Source organism: Pituophis catenifer, unplaced genomic scaffold (genome assembly GCF_029215685.1).
Source record: "Pituophis catenifer annectens isolate HBS135680 unplaced genomic scaffold, rPitCat1.0.hap2 SCAF_6, whole genome shotgun sequence".
Lineage (NCBI taxonomy): Eukaryota > Metazoa > Chordata > Lepidosauria > Squamata > Colubridae > Pituophis > Pituophis catenifer.
The window spans coordinates 36,524,212-36,546,100 of record NW_027256886.1 but is presented as its reverse complement, the minus strand read 5'-3'; the positions used below and the strand labels follow the sequence as shown (position 1 = coordinate 36,546,100).

The following is a 21,889-nucleotide window of genomic DNA, read 5'->3' as shown; positions in this document are numbered from 1 at the left end:
ATCACAATTAGTTTATAAGACAGTACTGTAAATAAATCTACAGAGCACTTCACCACCTTCGTCTATCTCCACCTTTCAGGGAGTGCGTCTCTAATGATAACTGAAGCAATAGGCATTTGTTTTCTTTCTTTTGGGATCATTATAGAAAATACAATATTGTGGTCTCATATAAGAAAACATTGAGCACATTAATTCTGCTGGACTGAAAATGAGTTGTTCTTCATGTCCAAGAAAATGCTGTGTGTGCTTTGACAGCCATTATTTACCATCCCAACAGAACAGTATAAATCAAAATTTGTGTTAGTTTTTTTGGCATACCTTCATGCTGAGTATAATTTCATACTGTCCATCAGTGTCAAACTAAAGTGTTGGCAAAGAGAGGCATGAAGCCATGAAAAGCAAATTTAGCAAGCAAAACAGAAGCGTTAGAAAACTGAAAAGAGAATGGAATAAACATAGAAATGGCACTGGAAAAACTCTTGGAGTTATTAGCAACACTTTAGCATTGTAGTATTTCAGTAATTTTAGGTCTTGCCACTAAATATGCTACATTTTAAAGATATAAATTCTCTTCACTTTCTACAGAAGAGCAGAAGAGATGTCAAAAATTACTATCCAACAGAGAAAAAAGCATTCTAATGTCATTATGCTCATAAACATGGGAGAAATTATAGTGCAAATCATGAACTAAGATTATATATTTAATAGCTTTCTAGTTCCACTTTTAAAATCATAATCGTAATCTGAAGTTATCATTTCAAAAATCCAAGAGTAAAAATCTAAACATCTTCATTTCTTTGAAATTACACTGAAAGTAAGATGTTGCACCTGGCCATTGAAAACTTGGTATCTTATTGGTAATTTAGAGAAAAAGGTTAAAAATAAGAAGAGGTTATGCTTAGTTTCTTAGCTTTTGCCCAAGGACATGCTTTAAAATCTGCATTTCTTCCTGAAGCTAAACAATTTTTTAAAAGCTGTTTGGCATACCAACCAGCTTCCCAAATTTGTTCTTATGCTTAGGAACAGCTGTGCAGTACTTCATAAGACAGCTGTAATTTAAGTTAAATTGCTCCCATGTATAGGTGTTTATTACTTATATTGAACTTCACTTTTTGAATCAACATATATAATAGAACATCTCTCCATGACACAGTTATTTGACCATATTTTTTCTACAGCTATGAAAGTGCACAAAGGACCATTACTGAACCATTAATCTGACGTTTGATGGCAACTAAAAACCATACAGAATATTAACAAGAAAACCCAAAAAGCAAAATGGCATTCTCTTTTCTCAAGCCACTTTATGTTTCAATGCATCTTAGAAATAGATAGAAAGTTAATATTCAAATGATAAGTAATATGATTTGTATTCATATTAAAATAAAATAAGTTTCTACATCATTTTATTTCTGAATGCATAGACATAAAATATTTACTCTCCTTGGATGGACAACACCATCCACTCCTGAAGCTTGCTCTTTACTTTAGGGGAGCAGAATGCTATAGGTTAGTTAGAAATGTTTTCAGTAGTAGTGCAATAACTGTAATCAGACAAAGTATTTTGCTACAAACAAATTTCATTTCTTTGATTTCACTGCCACTGAATTTCCTAAGACAAAGAAGCAGACTACTTCCAGAGGGCAATAACTGTGTTTTTTCTTCTAAAGAAAGCAGCATAAATGAAGCAGCTCTTCAATTCACAAACCCCAAAACACAAGTTACTTCTGGTGTGTAAACTGTTGTACTGTCCTTTCACTCTCCTTTTTCAATTCTTCAATATGTGTATCTAAACGTTCCAAAATATGATGGGACCTTTCTTCTTCTTCTTCTAGGAACTTTGCAGCAATCACATCTACATTTGCGGTAGGCAGAGGACTCTAAAAAGAAAATATGTTCAACAAGGCTATGAACCAAATAAAATCAATTTTAATCTAATGCTTATTTTTACTATTTAAACAATGAAAGGGAGAGAACTATATTATCAGTTTCACAATGTAATTTCAACTCTAGCTGATTTACTAGTTTCAGAACTAGCTAGGCTACAGTGATAAACGTCTTACTAACCTTGCTTCTAGATTACTGCAACATGAGGTACAACTAATTCAGGAGAGTGGACAGCCACTTGTCAGAAATGGTATAGGGTCTCCTGCTTGAGCAGGGGGTTAGACAAGATGATCTATAAGGTTCCTTCCAACTCTGTTATTATTCTTTTTTTTTTTTTCATCTTTTCTATTCTATTCTATCTGTGTATGTCAATCCTTGCCAATTAGAAGGCACTGTTTGTAGTGCCAAAAGGAAATGTTAGGAAGCATTACCACAAGGACTGGTTGTGGCACTCTTTTGGTGAAGCATGTCAGCATCTAGTTATTAGCTAATTTACATGTACCTCTTTAAACTTTATTTGAAGCATTTGCCCCTGACTTCTATATGGTTCATACTTTATTGCATTGTATACCTTTTAGTTTTGTTATTTTGTATTCTGCACATTGCTCTTAGCATTGGATACAGACAAATAATAAATTGAAAATCAGAAGGCAAAGCTTTGTTTCTGCATTGAATACAAGAATTTAACTGCAAATGGAATCCCACTTTAGAAGCTAGATACATAAATATCTACATATTTTTAAAATATATATCTATTTTTAAAAAGCCAAATCACTTAAATAAATACTTTATTTGCATTTATGATCTCTGAAAACTTTTTTGACCAAGATTGAATATTTGGTTGCATATTAAAAAACATTTATTGAAAATGATAACTATCATTTGGCTTTTAATGCATCTAGGTTTAATTTGGATACATACTCCTAGAGCTGAAAGTCTCAGTGAAATATATAAGACTGACTTCTCAACAAGAAGATTCATCTGCAAACCTTTAACAGCCCCCCCCCCCCATAATTACTGGCATTCCTCAGCAACCATAAGGCCTTTGAAAACTGAATAATAAATATTCAAAAATCTTATTGGTAATTTATAATTAGTACTTCAAAAAGTACATATAAGCAACAGGTTACATTTTTCAGTTTATATAAATATTTATATTCTATTCATTTTTTGCATATGAATTTGCTTCTCGTAGATAAACTAACTTTCAAAAGTCAAACATACCAACAGTTAAAGCACTCTGTATACCTATCACGTTTTAGCACTCATTCCAGCAGTCCTTTCCCCAGCAATGTGTTCTGCCCTATATTTTCTGCTGAATTCGAAGTTAACAGCAAACTAGCACCAGATTTACAAGCATTGTTCCTCAGTATTTAGAGAACAGTTTCCAATTATTATAGTTGGGAATTGGGAATTTACGGTTCTCATCTTTCTTTCATTTCTTGTTCCAGTCAATGTAGATTGAAAGGGAAATAGCATGGCATTAGTGAGTGAAAATATTTCAAAGAGGACACCCTGAAATGAATGCAGAACTTCACAGATTATGGTATCAGAAAATAGTATATCCCTTACAATCTTTTATTATGCTTACCAAAGGTGAAAAGTCTTTCTCACAGTCTCTTGATAGCATGTAAGAAAATTCTGGGTCTTCACAGAGCAAAATGTCTGATCTCCCAAGAGATTCATAAGGCAAAGATTCAATACTGTTTGTTCTATGAGGTAGTCCAGCAGCTGTACTAGAAACAGGAAGCGTTCTGGATGGAAAGTGTTTTGCTCTCTGGAGTTCCTCCTCATAATGTTTAACAGTCCTGTCATATTTAGCTTGAAGTGCTTTCATTTCTTCCTCATGTTTGCACTGCAGATCTTGCATTCTCCTGTAAATTTATTAGAAATAGAATGTTAGATCGAACAGACCAATGATTTTCAAGCTTAAAATCTGCAAAAATGTTTAGTGGCTGAAATCACACCCAGAATGCAATATAATCCACAGAAAATTTAAACGTAATTTCCCTCTGTGCTATTCAAAAGGCATGTATTATAACTGCTTCTACCACGTGAAACTGTCTTTTACAAAACAGGAGGGAAGAAGAGAGAAGAACATCTTTTTTCAATGTTCTTTCTGTTTGGCAACAATGTAGAAAAAAATTAATCAAATCCAATTTACATTTAATAAAATATGGGAAATGACTAAAAATTATCAAAAACAGATTTTGAAGTACTTCAGCATTTTTTAAAAAAAATCAAAATCTAGTATATGTTAGGATTTCAAAAAAAATCTTCATTTTCAAAATTCTTTTGAAAATGAAATGAAAATTCTTACTTGTTTTCTGCATTTGTTATCTCAGTCACCTGATGCTGCAATTGCTGCACAATATTGTCATATTTGCTCTGAGAAACACAAGACGAAGCTTCCAAGTTAGTTCTAGTTTCTGCTAATTCTTTCTGTAGTTGCTTATTCTGAAGTTCCACTTTATTTAAAACCTTGTTATAACTTTCCTGGAATTCCACAAAAGAAGTACTTTTTGCCTTAAAATGATAGAAAGAAGTTAGAAAGCAATTTTTTGTTTAATGAAACTCAATTGCTTGTAAAGTTATTTTTTCTGTTTTAGGGATTTAAGAAATTTACAAGTCTTTTATTAAGAAAGAACCCCTTTGGAAGTTAAGTCAATCACAAAATGTCTGAATCATCATCTGACCTAATCAAATCTACAGACCAAAATTTCCCTTCATCTCAAATGAATATGAACTTCAAAACCACTTTGTGGATCACTCACAAATCAATGTATATAGCTTCATAATTCAGATCCAAAACAATGAGACTGCTCTCTGATTGCTGAGGATACTCACAATCTCCTAATACTCCATTTAGTAGAAGTTGCTGTATGATTAGCATATTTTTGCTCCATATAAAAACTTAAATAAACAACAATGCCTGAAATGAATCTAAAAATCTTATTATGGACAAAGCCAAACAGAAGCATAAACACAAATTAGGACATAACTTATAACTGCTTGCCTTGAGCAAAAGAATTTCTTAATTGTCATTTCCATTTTGTTTCTTCATGGTTACATGGGTAAGTGATTAAAATTTTTGGAGTTAGTTTCTGCACCCTAACTCATTAAAATTAATTTGCAAGAACCACAATTTTTTTATCAGATTCAAATAGTTCATTATGAATTTTCAAAAAAAAAATATCCTTGTGTAATTGTTAATTTTATAAAAAGTATATATATTTTTATTTGATACAAAAACAGTAAGCCTAGTTTCATTTTATGCCAATATAAAACATTTGTAAGGGCTCATTCTCATATGGAGTCTCTTTTAAAAAATGTCCTCTCTTTATACAGAGATCAAGAGGGCAGCACTGAGACTATGAACTTGCACTGACATCTAGTGGTCATACTAAATAAAATAATACTTTATTTATTTCTTTTTTTAAAAAATCATAATCTGTAGAATATATTGAGAAACAAATTTCCTAATCAACTTTACATCTGACTATTACTCTCTATAGTAGATACACACAGTAGTTTGTTTTTGAGGAGAAAGCTATCTAAGCAGCTTCAACTATATATAAATGCATAAAAATAATACTTGTCTATACAACAAACCACTTAAGCAACTCAATGCATCAAAGGAAATATCACAGCTCAATCAAAATATATTCTACCTTCTGCAGCTTCTCTGACAGATGGTGATTTTCTTGTCTGAGGGCTTCCAACTGAGACAGAACAGCCTTAAGAGATAAATTTAATTTTTAAAAATTGTTAGTATAGATTAGATGCAGGAAATAAACAGTCCCTTGGCTATATACTTCTTATCAATCCATGTGGACTTTAGTATCATAAATTATTTCGAACATGAGAAGCCAAACTTGCATATTCTGAAGTTATTGCTAATTATATTTAAATCTGAACAAGTATTACCAAAAAGAATAAGAGTGTACAACAAGGGAACCAAAGAAAACAAGTCTCATATTACTATTTTTAATTGAACAAGTTGTTTTACTATACTATAATTATTGTAAAATTCAATTATTTTACCTTGTGTTCTATTGTCTTTTGCTCTGTTTTTTCAATTTCTATTTTTAGTTGTTGCTCTAAGCTTAAAGTTGAATCCAAGGAAGAAGCCATCGTGATCTCACGTTGATGCAGTTCCCGTGTTAGTTGGGTAACCTCAAGCCTCATTCCTTCCAGTTCTCTGCTATGACTTTGCTCTTTGCGGGATAGCTCTTCCTTCAGCTGGACAGAATTGGATACAAATTTGCAGGTCAACATTTTTTGTGATAAATCATGGAGCATATTATTACCAATCTCTCTGTAGCATAATTTCTTCCTGTTACCTTGCTAAGGAATCATACTGCCGCAATGTTTCAGAAATCCATTGCATTAAGTTACAGTTAAAATATTCCAGTTGGACGAATCATCTGAAGTCCTTGTATTCAACCAAATAGAACTTAATTGATTTCCTGTATTTTCATTAAAACCAGCCAACAACAATGTAGAAATATGACCAAGTAAGACTGGTTTTAGAAAACAGTTTGAATTGCTAAAGATCAGCAGGTTAGGGTACAAATTCCACAAAAGAAAAACAACATCCTAAAGCCATTCATAGTAAACACCAGCAGCTCTTACAAAGTGGAAATAATGGGTCTAGTAGAAAGCTGTCGACCCTAAAATTCCCACTACAGCTCAAAGAAAGGATGGCATATACAATACTTTCAACTCCTCCATATTTTACACATTATTCCTATAGGATCATCATCCATCTTGGTCTGAGATAAATATTTGATATGGACTGTAAGAGAATGTAAAACAGTATGCTTAGATTGCCATAGGCAACTTAAATGGGCAACTTAAGTTCAATTTAGATGAAAAAGTCATTTTAACAAGCCAATCTGCTGGAACATGAATAAGCTTAAGCATTATTTTTCTTCATAATGCCCACAAACATTTCAATAGGTCTTAAACCACAACCTTGTGTGAGATCAGAACTAAGAAACTGAGTGAACCAATTTTTGCCTCTGAAGTCAGCAGTGTGAAAGAAAGAAAAAAATTAAACAGTTCTTCAGTTCATAGTTTTAAATTCCCATATATTTAAATTCCCATACATCACAATTTATGGATGCTTTCCCTTTAAGCTTGAACTACACTGGGTATTTTTATTTCTTGTGATGCTGGATTGAATGAGTAAATGCAGCCTCATTATACTGAGGATATAACTTTCACCTAAATATGTGAAGATGACAAATACTGTCATATACCTCAGCCCTTGACACTAATACCATTAGTGGATGGCATACAATTTTGAGGGATGGATGATTATGGTAAATTTGAAGTCTTAATTCAGAAAACCACAAGGAGCTATAGATTTAGTGACAGGCCTTTTGAACTTATTTTTTCTTTCTTTAGGTTGATTCATATTCAAAATTTGTCTCAAGTTCTTCCGAGTTGATGAAAAAAGAAAAACAAAAGATATACCAGTAAAGATAACATAGCATTTGATAAATGGTATCAGATGGTATCTAACAGAAAACTTTCCTGAACTATATTTCTAAGCATACCCTCTCAACCAGCTGGCCCATCTTCCATTTAATTTCAACCTGCTGCTTTACACTATTGTCATTTCATTGTGCACAGTTATGCTCAGTTTTTCTTTTCAGCCAAGGCTGGATGTCTTTCTCTGTCTGCAATTCATTGCATTCAACTATTCTTCTGGAATTTTGGAAATTATAATAATAATGATACGAGACATAAGGGAAGTTCTTGCCATTTTTTTATGAATATTCTGCAATAGGCACCTTAGACAGTCCAAAATATAAACAGATATTAGTCTGTACTTTCTATAGCTATTTAACTTTACCTACATAACATGACATTACCTACATGAAATAGAGATTGGGCTTTTTTCCATAAATAATTTATTTTGAAAATGGAAAAGTCATCTTGCAGGCATGAAGATTACAATAATGGAAGCAATGAGTATTTTGAGTTGCAAAGAAAATAATCTTAAATTCTGGATAATCTTCAATATAATTCATCCCTCCTGTTTTAGTACCCTTTAATGATAAATTGTTTCTATGTCTACATTTTCACAATTTAAGAAATTCCATATTGCCCCGATCTGTTTTAATGATATATAAATTGGGCACTTTAATGTATTTATTTGTACAAGAGATCCATACTTTTTTTATCTCAGTCTTGGCTTTGCACAGCTGTTCTTCTGTTAGTCGAAGCTCCAGAAACTTCTCCATTTGCTCTTCAGATGGCTGGATGCACTTTCCATCTGGAGAGCCCAAGCTAAAGCCAAGAAAGATACAAGCGAAAATCAAAAGCAAGTATTTTGTAAGCAACATAAGGCCAAATTTAACAAATCCAACTGATTTTTTGTTTCATAGGGTTTTTATTAATTTGAACTGTAACTTAGATACACATAAAGTATTTCATCCAGCTCTGAGGTTAATAATTCAACAGAAGAAAATCAAAATGTGTACATGGCCACAATACTGGAGATCCATAACATGATTCCTATGTTTTCTTTTTAAAGATGAACAAATTTTTGAGGTCATGTACCTGCCCTCAAGTTGAATCACTTCAGCACCATCGAACCTCTGGCATAAATGTTCCTCTAATTCTGTTCCACCATAGTAGTTTTGTTTGGCTCCTGTAGTCTTTTGCAGCTGCCTAGACAAAATAAGTTAATGCTTGAAGCCTTCTAACAAACAAAGTAAATTATACCAGTTGTACCGGAAGGCATTTCTGTAGACACTCATGACATAGATGAAAACGGTAATGTGTCTTTAAAATAACTTTAAATATTTATCAAAATTGTAATAAAAGAAGAAGTTCTACCACAATACTACATCAGTAGGTTTTATCAGTCAATGGCATGACAACATAACCTCTTACCAATCATCTTTTAAAATTATTATCTCAACCTGAATTGTCATTGGTCTTCCTAATATTGGAACACTGATTTAAAACACTTTATTAGAACATTAAGGGAGCTAGTTTGGTTTAGAGATTAGAGTTTGGATTAGAGCAGAAAAACCTGAGTTCCAGATGAGCTTTAACAATACTGGAAACTTAATGAATTCAGTTAGGTTGAAATTTCATGCATGCATTGGGCAGCAACACACATTCTTAACACCGCAAAAATTGAGTCTCAAAAATGTGATTCACAATGCATAAACTGGCTGAACTGGCAATTTCAAATCTAGAGAAATTGCAGCAAGGATGTTGACAATCAACAGCCAGAGGCACATTTTCACATTATGATAATGCACAAATGCATTTTGATAACTTTTCATTATCTTTGCTCTACTAGGATATTAAGAAAAAGTTCAATTTGCCAAACAAAATTGTGCTGATTTTCTATAAAAACTGTTGGCTTGCTGAGTTCTCATATACAGGCAACAGTTGTATTGACAATCAACATAAAGGCAATCCATCTGTTTTCCTACTTTAAAAAATCTGAAAATATTTTAAATTATGTTATAAATCTATGTAATCGTATTTTCTATTCTTAATTAAAGAATAATGATATATTGGATAGTAATCTAAGTTCAATATTTTCCTCAATATTTGGAGACCTACCTGATAAAAGTTTCTTTCACATTCAGAGTTTCAGTCAGCTTGGACAATTCTTTCTGTAACTGTTCATGATAAATCTGTAAATTCGTGATGAAGTCCTCCTGAGACAGCAGAGTGGCCCTGAGTTCCATCTTTTCATCATGAATAACCTTCAAAGGAGAAAATTAAACTCAATAAGAAATAAATCTAACATATGGGATTAAATTTACCTTTCAATAGAGAACACAATCCCTTTCTTACCAAACCGTTTTTCCTGCTTAGCCTCAATGGAATGCTAGAACAACGTGGCTAAATAATAATATTCCAAGTAATTACTATTACACATTTTGTATTATTCAGCTTCCAAGCAATTCATTCACACACCTCTAGGGAGTTCTGGGAAAGTTTCAGTTCGTGTAGAAGCTTTTGTTGTTCTGCCAGAATTTTCTGGTTAGTATCAGTCAAATCATCTACTCTTATATTCAGCCTCTCCAGTTCCAATTCATTGGCACAAATAGTGTCATTGGCTCTTTCCAACTTGCTGGCTAAATGATGGATTTCAGATTGGCTTGCCAGTTCCACAGATTCAAACATTTGCTTCCGGCTGCACAGTTGAGTCTATAAAGTAGAAAACATTATTCTGTTAAAATTAAGCAATATCTTTCAAGGATAAAAATTAAGTTGGATGCAGATGTTACATGTCATTCTATTTTCCAATGTGAGCAGATTATTTTTTCCAAAGCTTATTTCCATTGTAGAAATAAGGCATTGTGGCTAGAAAAATTTCTCAGAACATAGCATATATTTAACTCTATCAGATCTTTATCCAATTAAGAATACCATTCTATTAGGCCAAGGAGATAATTGACCACCTTCAGATCCCATTATCTGCAACTCAGCTTTGGTCCTTAAAAGAAAAGTTCAAAAATTGAATCTCAAAGATTAAATCTCAGAAGTGTTTTGAGAATTTATGAAATGAAGGATGGCATCGGGCATTGTTCTAGACTTCTTCTTCATGAGATGTTCAAGTTTTTCCAAAGCAAGCAGAACAAAAGTCCAATTCAAGCTAGAAAAAGGGGTTATCCCTGTAAAGGATTCAATGCCAGAGATAATGAGACATCTGAGGAAACACTCTTATTTTTCCATGTGAGCTGTATTAGAACTGATACAAATTCTGACTGATTATTGCAAGCAGCCCAAATTTCTGACTAATTCAGACTAATTGAGACTAATAGGCTCCTCATATATTAAAAGTAAAAAAAAAATACATTGCAAATGACATAAATCTAAATAAACTTATTTCAAAAATAAAAGTTACTGTTACAGGATTTATTTTAAAGACAGAAATATTGCATACCATTTTTTATTCTTGCTCACAAATTTACAATTTTTTTCCTTACACTCCACCTTTCAGTTCTACTACAAAACTGAGAAAAGCAAGGTGCTTGGGCTGCAGGGGAAGCAATCAAAATTTAATACAGCACAGAAGGCTAACATGGCTGTGATCTGTCAAAATAGTAGAAGTTAGGAGAGCATAATGTGAGCTGTAACAAGATAAAAAAATATTCTTGCCAAGTTTCCTTTTTATTACCTATTAGTGTTGACCATGACAGTAATTTTTAGGGGGGCGGGACTTTTAAAGATTTGCAAAAGCAAATATTACAGAAGTACATTTAACATTTTTTTGTCACTGATTTAACAAGTCAAGCAAAACACAGTTTGCAGAAATTCCTGAGATTTCTGTTAAAAGAATTGTTGGGGTCAAATTACAATCCCCTGACTTCAATAAATCTTCTCAGGAAAAACTATTTGCTCACTCACAAAACATTTAGAAGGCCAAAGCATGCCAATATGCCAAGGAAAGATACTGGGATGACATATGCAGAGCTCTGGGAAAGCAAAATAAAGTAACTCCCTAGAACTGGAGTGTCAAACTTGCATCATCATGGCAGCATTTGGACTTTTTCCCCCTTCGCTAAACCAGGTGGGGTCAGAGCCAGCACGTGACGCATTAGCCCATGGGCAACAAGTTTGACACCCCTGCCCTAGAAAGAAACAGAACTCTCTTCATGAAATACTGCCTTTTTCTTCTTTCAAAACTCAATTGTCTTTGAAGTCTTTGCCCCAATACCTCATAGCTACACCCTACGGCCTCACTGACTTTATACACACCTAATGTGTTATATACATGAAATACGTAGTTGCTCTTCCCAATCACATATATATTCTGTTTTGCATAAGTCTGTAAATAGGGACAGTAACCCCACCCCACTTGTCAACAAAACAATTTTGTAATTCAGTGTAATGTGTCCCTAAAATATTCTACAATACCATTTGCTTTACCCAAATTTGCATCTGAGGATCTCTGATTCCCCCAATATTACTTTTCAAAGGGCACTGAATGGATCTGTTTTGCCAGACAGCCTGAATAGTTAGCTATCAGCAGAGTTCTACAGTGTTATTTTGTATCAAATGATTTTCACCTGGCATACATATATATATATATATATATATAATACACACACAAAACATCTAACCAAGTAACAAATAAATAAATAATCAATAGATTCTCTGCTGGGGAAGCAAATATTTTTATGGAGAACATTCATTATTAACTTTCATGACTACAGCCAGAAACATGAATGTGGCAAATACACAACTAGACTTGAAAATAAAAATGCAAAATATTCTTCTTTTATTATCTTGTCACTAACAGACGTATACCAGGCAAGATTCTCTGAAACCCAGTTTTAAAAGGCTGAACTATCAAGAACCTATGTATAACTTCAACAAGGTATTTGTTTTAAAAAGACACCCTTGTTCCCAAGCCATTATCAGCATCTGCCTTTTGCAAAGCCACCATCAGTGTCAGCTTCAATCCCATCGCAGTCAATTTCTGCCATGCAGACTTCTATTCAGAGGCAGCTCAGTAATCCATTAAGTGGAAAGCTCCCAGCAAGAGCTTCTTAGCTGTCACAGCAAGTTTTGCAGATGGAACCTCATCTGTTAAACTAAACCACAGTAGCCTTAAGCCAATATATAATTATTTTTTTTTAACATTGTGAAAGTCTGCTTTTAACCTCATGAGAAATAAACAATAGAACTTAGGATATTTCGGTTATATACCAGATGCATATTTTATAATATACCTATACTATTTATGAAAAGCATCATTTACATCTATCGCATATATTGTGGTACATATCAGGCATTTAGTTGCTACAAAGCCTTTAACAAAATAATTTTTTAAAATCATACTATTTGTTTTACCGCCCAAAACACTGTTTGGGAACTTAATAGCAAAAAGGAACAGTGCCTATTAGTTACTGAACAGATTTTAGATTATTTCCTGACTATATGCACAGTGGTGCTTAGAAGTTTGTCAACCTTTATGAATTTTCTATGTTGTTGTTATTAGTTGCGAAGTTGTGTCTGACCCATTGCGGCCCCATGGACTATGTTCCTCTAGGCCTTCCTGTCCATTTCACCATCCTTCACCATCCTCTCAAGTCCATTTAAGTTTACGCCTACTGCTTCAGTGACTCCATCCAGCCATCTCATTTTCTGTCGTCTCCTTCTTCTTTTGCCCTCAATCTTTCCCAGCATTAGGCTCTTCTCCAGTGGGACCTTCCTTTTCATTAGGTGGCCAAAGTATTTGAGTTTCATCTTCAGGATCTGGCCTTCTAAAGAGCAGTCAGGGTTGATCTCCTCTAGGCCTGACCAGTTTGATCGCCTTGCAGTCCAAAGGACTCGCAGGAGTCTTCTCCAGCACCATAGTTCAAAGGCCTCAATTCTTTGGTGTTCAGCCTTCCTTATGGTCCAACTTTGACAGCCATACATTGCAACTGGGAAAACCATGATTTTCTATATGTCTGCATAAATATGACCTAGAACATGGATCTATCTATTCTCTACCCAAATCATAAAACTAAATATAGAGAAGCCAAATTAAACGAATGAGTCAAAACATTATGCTTGTTCATATATTTATTGAGGAAAATGACCCAAAGCTATGTACTTAGAAGCACCACTTTACATACTGAACAGGACACGATTATCCCACAAGAGACTCACTTCAATGGTTGTTTGAATAAACACTCAAGACTGCCTTCCCGGCAAACAGTTCAACTTAACTGTACCTGAACTAGCTCAGACTTCTCAGCTAAAGTCTTCCTCTGTGCTTCCAATGAAGCAATTTGCTGCTGGTATTGCAGGCGCTGCTTTTCCCAATCTAAAGACTTTTCATGGAACTCCTAGAAAAGATAATAACTATTTACTTACAATCTGGATGCTTAAGAGTATTCTGGAGTTCCTTTCAAGATTAAGCTAAATTCTGATATTAAGTTATTGGATATTATTGGCTAAATAGACTTAACAGTTGTTTTTAAGGTATTAACATTCTGCTTTCCAAAGAAACGTTACAAGTAGCATATACCTTGCAAGTATGGCATAGCAAAAATCTGATAACATACTTCAGAAACAATGCTGAAGAATTAATGACAGAAAGATTAAAATCAGTTTGGATAAAAAAGTGAATTCTGCTGAAGAACAGAAGGCTCTTGAAGTTAGAAAGATATAACCTGATATTTGAGTGGCATGAATATTTGTGATGGCATTGATCTAAAGAGCAGGTGGTTGACCTCCAAAACATCAGGACCCTGTCTATTTCTTCAGCTGCAACAGAATCAAATTGTTCCCAGACAACTAGGCAGGTACAACTGTACCTCAGTCATCTCCCGGGACCTATGCCAAAGTTAGAATCCACACTGGAACTTATATTTAGGAACCATAAGAAAAAAGAACATGTTGGTGGTGGATCATGGTTAAATATACTTTTTTTACTGAGCAATTATGTGAAACTAAGCCGCCCATTAATTTCAATTGGACTTATACTGAGGTAAGGTCTCGTACTTCCAAATTTAAAATAAAAATCTTGAGATTTTTCAAAACCTATTCAGACCTACTTGAATTTATAAATTCTGATCAAGACAATTTTTCCACCTACTTTTAATTTCTTGGTCAGAATCTTTATTTCAGACTGATCCTCCTCTTGGCTCTTGGAAGATTGCCTAGTTCCTTTTAACTGTTTCTTCATCAATTTTTCATAACTTCTTTTCAACCTAGCTAGCTGGAAAAAAGAAAAATAGTTTTGAGCATAAATACTAAAAAAGAGGAATACATTTTTAAAAACACCTAGTCTGTTTTCAATGACCAGAAAATTCATATTTATAAATTAAATTAAGGAGAGTATGAATATTTCTGAAATGTTGCAAAAACTTAATGGACTGATAGTCAAGAGTTCTTATTATGGTTTTGTTTCAGTGAAATGTCCTTATTATAACAAGTACAAATTAACCATCTTTCATTGAAAATACAGTAAAGAAAGTAAATATCTGAAAATTCCAAACTTAACTATCATCAAATCAAGCATGAACAAAAGATCAAGAAAATAGAAATAGAACACGGATAGTTTAAAAGTTTTAAAAAAGTAAACAAAGAAGCAATATTGCCAATGAACTATGAATAATTTTATATTTCATTTCAAACAGTATGTATATTTCTTTAAGATGAGTATTTTATTAAATCAAATTAGCCTGCTATAAGTGTCACACTGCTGAGGGAAAAGAAGAAAGTGAACATTGCACAAGGATTTCATTTTTATTGTACAGATCAATAAGGATAAACAACCAACAGCAACTTGGGATACTACAAATAGAGGCATAATTATTCTTATAAATGAAAAATAAGATATGAGGATTACCCCGTTAATTACTATTACAAACTACTGGTGCTTTTAAACCTTATTTAATGTTCAATTGTGCTGTGATTCCAGCTTCCAAACTTTATAAAGATCTTCCACTGAACTTCAATCTAGCTTGATGGAATCCTTCCTATTTTCCTGGAGGGACCTCCTAAACAAGAATCATTATTCATGAAATAATGTCTTCAACTTGCAAAAGGAAGAACACAAAATTTAATTTCATCAACAGCCCAGAGCAGACCTGAACACTGTGTGGCCTCTGCACTTGAGTATCCCACTATCTTTTTTTTTTTTTGAAATGTCAATAAATTTGCCAGGGCTGCTCAAATTGTGCATAATTTAGAGCCTCTAATGCAGTGGTTCTCAACCTTCGTAATGCTGCGACCCTTTAATATAGTTCCTCATGTTGTGGTGATCCCATAAAATTATTCTTAAGACTATTGAAAATATGTGTTTTCCGATGGTCTTAGGCGACCCCTGTGAAAGGGTTGTTCGACTCCCAAAGGGGTCCCGACCCACAGGTTGAGAACCACTGTTCTAATGCTTCCAGGTCTACCAGCTCCAGTGCTACCACTCTTTTGCTAGCCACCAAACAGCTAATCGATGCACTAGGTATTCCTTTGGGGTCCCTGTGATTTTTAATTTATCAATGTGGCCCTTTCCCCTAACAAGTTGTGTAGGCCTGGCCTAGAATAAAACAAAATTTTAACTCTCCAGGGGCAAATTTAATGCACTACTAATCTCTTCAGCAAATAAAGAGAGAAAAAATAAAAAGCACAAACTGAACATGAAATGACACTACAACATCTGAAATTTTAAACTGAAATAGTTAAAAAAATGGCAAGCCTTTTAGTTTCTTATTTTGGAAAAAAACTTTCAAAATACAGAAACACACGCACACTAACATTGAAGTAAATAATTCATCACTGTCTTCTGTTATATAAGACTCACTCTTATTCAAAATGTTTGCCTTTATTCATCTGAAATCAATCCATATTCTTTGATTTCAATATCTATCTAACAGATATGATTATGAAGAAACCCACTTTACATTTTGGTCAAGGCAGTTCACCTATCTTTCAGAGAGCTCACCTCATTTTGGACTTTTGTTAATTGACGTTCATATTCTATAGTCATCTCACGATTCAGTTGCTCCATCTCATCTAATCTCTGGCATAATCTCTCAGTCTGGAGGATAACAGTATAGAGTTTAATACAGAAAAGTCTATCTGAGAAAAATTACTTGGATAATGGGATGGAAAAACAGCAAACCTATGGAGCCACAGAACTAAATATATAAATGTTTGTCCAGGCAAATAACAATCCAGCAAAGAGTCAGAACTCTAAATTAGTAAAGCAGACCCTTTTACTCTCCCTTCTTCCTCCCTATACCACTTATTTGCCTTGATAAGGAAATGAATAAACAAGATTATTTTCTAAATAGAAAGTAAAACTGATCCAATCTTCAGAATCTTTTGATGACACAACATGAGTAAAATTAATTTTCCATATTTAAATAAGACATGAACAAAACTGGTGGGACATCATAAAGAAGTCTTCCTACAAATTGTAGCAACTATTTCCCATTGCAAACATACTCTCCTAGAGTCAAGATGTACAAGCAAGGGGTTGCTAAGGAGTTTCAGGTATTCATAATTACAATCTGGACCCACTTTACTTTTTCTAGAAGTAGCTCAATATCAAAATTGTCTTAAATTTATTTGCGTTGGCACTGCCTAATTCAGGTGCTCTGACAGTTTAAATATATCGGAGAAAGGCGTAAGAGAATAAAACTGTTAATTTAAAAACTAATTTTGGTCCTTCACATTACTCTCTTAAGGGGAAAAAAGTAACAACCACGGATATCATATTTTATGAGTCGATGCATCCATAATGTAGCGTTCTCTTTAAGAAAAGATGTGTGACACTGAACTTTTCTATAGTATCGATTTATAGCATATCCAAAACACCACCCACAGTCACTTTTTGTGAAATGGATGGCCATACAAATCTGATAATAAATAAATATCATCAGCACATCCAACCAAATCATCAAAGGAAAAATGTATATTGCATACATTTATATGCAATATAAATCCCTCATATGAAAAAGTTCTAAGAGCCCAGTGCCATTTTTGGAGTCTGATAAGAGATTGCATGTAAGATAGATAGAAAGACAGATAGATAGTTTTTCTTGGCTATTGGTATTATGTTCTTAAATTTTACAATATTTTATCAATGACCAGTTAAATGGTTTTGACAATAAAGTGTGAATCAAATCATGATACAATAACACATAATAATAATAATAATAATAATAATAATAATAAGAATAATAATAAGAATAAGAATAAGAATAAGAATAAGAATAAGAATAAGAATAAGAATAAGAATAAGAATAAGAATAAGAATAAGAATAAGAATAATTTTATTTCTATACCGCCCTTCTCCCGAAGGACTCAGGGCGGTGTACAGCCAATCTAAAAACACAAGACACAACAATAATTAAAAATTAAAATAATTAAATAGATTTGGCCGATTTAAAACCCCAAAAATTAAAATACCCCAATTTAAAATTATTATTATATAAAATAATATAAAATTATTATATTGACAGCCCTGCCTGGCGGAACAACAGGGTCTTCAGTGCGCAGCGGAACACCCGGAAATACATAACACCTAAAACTTTTCAATATAGAGAACGAATGAGAAAAGCAGAAGTAAAAAAAGTAATGGTGAATCCACCACTTTAACTGTATCAAATGAATACTATTCACATACTATTTGCAGAATTCTCAAACTATGAATAGTGGATACACTTCATTTCACAGCATTTTTACTTAGGGAACAATCCCTTTAAATGACCTCCAGAAATGTTCAAATTGTCTATTTAAATAAAATGAAAATTACATGAAGTTCATAGAGATACCTCTCTGCGTTTCTCCTCTGCTGCATTTTTGAGGGAGGACAGCTCCTGGTCTCGGAGTTCTAAACAAGACTCCAAAGCCTGAGTTTGAGTATCCCATTCAGCTTTCTTGTGAGCCACCATGATATCAATTTGTTTCATCAATTCTTGCAGTTCTGCTTCACATGAAGTCTGGAAACTTCTGCTGTCAAGAAAATAGCTTTACTGATGGCACAATAATCAGAAAACTGATATTGGTAAGCAAAGCTTTCATCATCTTTTTCTCCGGATCAGCCCCTAGCCATTGGTAATATTCGATAGCAGGGCGACGTAGCAGATTTAGGTTCTCATTCAAAAAAGTGCTTCAGAGTATACAAAAATGCAAACATAATATCCATCCATAACTTCTTAAAACAGCTGTACTTTTTCCTGGTATTATGCAGCTGCATAAAATAAGTATAGATGGTTCTTGTTTAACAATCACTTGTTAACAACCATTCAAAGATCCCTGGTACTATAATAGATGCACTCAACTTCCCTATACCTCTCCACAATTATGATGCCCATAGAGTGTTATTTTTTCATTATTATCAGAACTATAAGTATAATTATAAACATTTTCTGAAATTGAACATAACTGATATATGTGTTCTAAAATTAGAATAATCTAATAGCTATTTTTAGTTCTACATAGCTAATTCTTAAGGAGAATTACTTTACTCAATGTAGAGTGTACTTAGGTGCGCATTAGGACGGCTTACATATCTCTCTGTAATTAGCCTGAATTAATCTGTACAACAACTTTAAAAGCTAAATATAGTATTACTGTTTTAAACATCCTTTGCAGCTGCATTTAAACAAGGTATTAAGAAAGAAGCAAAAACATAGCTGTTTCTGAATTACAAAACTTTCTTAAAAGTTTATTTAAAATAATACTTAACAACATGATTGTTAAATTGGTTTACTTTAGTAAAAAGGAATACAAATTATAAATGAATGCACATTTTTGTCAATTCAGAAATTTTGTACTGTAATGGAGAAAAACACTCCAAATTGGTACATTTAATAAATGTGGATTTTACTGACAATTTGGTAAAGGAGGTAGCTAATATATTTTTGCTTTGATACCTAATGTTATTTTAATAACAGTTTCAAAAAATAGCAAATACACACCTGTCACGTCTTTGGGTTTGCATTTTCTCCAACAATGCCTCCATCCTGAAATCACTTCCCTTAAAGCTGTTGGTGGGGGGGGGGGGGGGGGGAGAGAATGAAAATTGTGGTACAATAAGCTATCATCATTTCTCCTTTCACACTGAGAGTACACACACACTTGATATTTGCTATTTGCCCCACAATTAAAAAATAAGAAAATCACTGAAGAATTACACAATTTATGTTAGGGGATAGTTAACCCTTCAATAGCTTTACAGGCTAAATGTTGGGAAGACTATAACCTATAGCCTTGATGGCGAATCTATGGCATGTCTGCCCTAAGTGGCATGCGGAGCCATGCCACCTGGCATACATGGCGTTGCCCATTGCTCTTCCAGGTTTCTGGTGTGCATGCGCATGTGAAGTGTTCCCTTTTTGGCACTTGCTGCTGCGCGTGCGCGCACTCCTTTTTCGCCATTCAGTGCCGAAAAGGTTCGCCATCACTGACCTATAGTCTATAAACTAAAAATAATACAAAAATAAACTAGCAAACATTTGCTAAAATTTTAATACCTAAGCAAGCTTTATTTCATACTACATTGCCATAGTATAAAATTAAGGGTTCTAAAGTAACTTTAAAGCTATTCATAAAAATGTGTTTGTTGCAATTATTTTTACTTTGTGTCTTTTCTTTTTCAAAACAAGAAAAGAAAGGCATCACCCACCCCAAACGATGCACCGTAGTTTATTTTCAGATTGAAGAACTACAAACGACCCCGAAGATGTTTCTTTTAAGAAATGTTGATGTATAGATGCAATATCTGAACTAAAATGATTTTCACATACACAACAGTTTTATAGATTTTAGTTTTTAATGGTTATTAATTGTTTAGTTTTAATTTGTTAATGGGTTTTAATTCGCACTGTTTTAATTCGGGCCAAAGTATATAATTCTTTTAATTAATTTTAAATTTTGTATTGCTATGTATTTTAGTTTTGGCTGTGCACCGCCCTGAGTCCACTAGGAGAAGGGCGGTATATAAATTGAATAAATAATAATAATAATAATAATAATAATAATAATAATAATAATAATAATAATAGTATTTTTACAGAAAAACTCCCAATTGATACTAAGATTAGAAACCTGAGATATCAGAGGCAAGCATACTGCCTTTATAAGATTGCAGACTGGTTCACAAATTGACCTAGCAAAATTTAGCATCTGATCTATCCCATTGAAAAATTGCACCATATGAGCCAAAACACCTATCCCTCATTATTTGTGGGCAGCCATTTATGTTAGGATTTTGCAGATGTTTAAGTTATTGTTACTGTGATTGTAGATACGTTATTGTATATTTATTTTGTTGCTTTTGTATTATTTTAACTGATCTTAGTTTATTACTTCTTCATTTTGATTGTTGAATTGTACCTTGCTGAAAGGAATAATTAAAGAATCCACTGAAAGAGTCCATTGAAAGTCTTATCTGAATACTGGAAAGATCTTGCACACCTGCTCCCTTCACCATAGAATGGCTATATTTAATCAGATATATGTAAACCAGCCCCGACTGCTTCAGTTTGCCAATAAATTGTTAAGAATGAATACTAAATACTTACTCCTTAAAAAGTATCTTAAATTCAGAATTTACCTGAAAGCTGCCATCTAGTATTTAATACTTAGTGTAAACAAAGACATCATTCCATTTTCTCAGATTTTTTTCCTCTAAAGTCCCAATTATTTTCATTTCTGTTAAGGCAAAAAAGAAATAACATATAACAATAAGAAGCATGCCTCTTAGATTTAATAAACAGTTTCAATTTTTGCTATTTTATGGTTCATATTTTTCTCCATTCTTTTCTCAAATCATCAGATTAAAAACTCACCAATGGCATTTCCTAAACTATATTTAACAACAAACTACACTTTGACTGTATCCCCAGTGTGCCTAAAAAACATATTCAGTCAGTGGTGATTGGTACATATTTATTTATGTTATTTCCTGTCAGACCATTAATGCAGCAACTAAAAAGGTCAATGAATAGAGAACATGAGGTGATGGGGTAAGTTGAATTTAAGAGCTAGTAAAGGTTAATTTCCTAGCATATCATGGCAAAAAATATCCTCTAAACAATGATGGGATTCAAATAATTTAACAACCGGTTCTCTGCCCTAATGAGTTCTTCCAACAACCAGCTCACCAAACTGCTCAGAAAGTTAACAACCAGTTCTCCCCAAGTGGTGCGAACTGGCTGAATCCCACCACTGCCTCTAAAGACCCACAATAATTAATTGAATTGCAGCTGGTTTAATTAAGCTTCTAATAACTCCCTAAGTATGTACCTTCCTTTTTTTTTAAAAAAAAAAAAAGAATGTGAAAAAGATTTATTTATATCGGTATATACCCTGTCCAAAAATAAAATATCTCATCTTTTTCCAAGTACTGATTAGCCAACCAAGAAGAGTGCACTTTTGTTTGAAATTATTAGAGAATAATTTCCTACATTAAGTATTACACTGATACTTAAATCAGTGAAGTGAGGCGTCCTCGGATATGAAAAGAAGCGCATCTTCTGATTTTGATTCAAAACGTCAGGTTTTTCAA

The 21,889-nt window shown here is 33.3% G+C and overlaps 2 protein-coding genes across 4 annotated transcripts in view; one reads left to right on the top strand and one right to left on the bottom strand.

Moving 5' to 3' along the window:
• KY (kyphoscoliosis peptidase) overlaps positions 1–6,036 on the top strand; it is a 51,867-nt gene extending 45,831 nt beyond the window's left edge. Inside the window, exon 11 of one of the 2 annotated variants that reach the window (XM_070945342.1) lies at positions 5,980–6,036. In XM_070945342.1, coding sequence (XP_070801443.1) covers positions 5,980–6,026 — 47 coding nt within the window. In that variant the 3' untranslated portion in view covers positions 6,027–6,036. Of the gene's footprint in view, positions 1–1,835; positions 1,949–5,979 lie in introns of those variants that run through there. The other variant, XM_070945343.1, reaches the window with a different exon arrangement.
• On the bottom strand, positions 1,427–21,006 carry CEP63 (centrosomal protein 63). Of its 2 annotated transcripts, XM_070945337.1 has the most exons (15): positions 20,936–21,006; positions 19,299–19,364; positions 18,150–18,327; positions 16,313–16,408; positions 14,465–14,587; positions 13,599–13,712; positions 9,844–10,077; positions 9,484–9,629; positions 8,461–8,571; positions 8,073–8,187; positions 5,932–6,129; positions 5,559–5,624; positions 4,208–4,413; positions 3,479–3,761; positions 1,427–1,880 (listed from the first exon to the last, which is right to left on the bottom strand). In XM_070945337.1, the coding sequence occupies exons 1-15, from the start codon at positions 20,947–20,949 to the stop codon at positions 1,722–1,724; spliced, it is 2,109 nt and encodes a 702-aa protein (XP_070801438.1). In that variant the 5' UTR covers positions 20,950–21,006; the 3' UTR covers positions 1,427–1,721. The 2 variants fall into 2 exon arrangements, with proteins under 2 accessions (XP_070801438.1, XP_070801439.1); XM_070945338.1 differs by lacking the exon at positions 13,599–13,712.
• Positions 21,007–21,889: the final 883 nt, after the last annotated feature.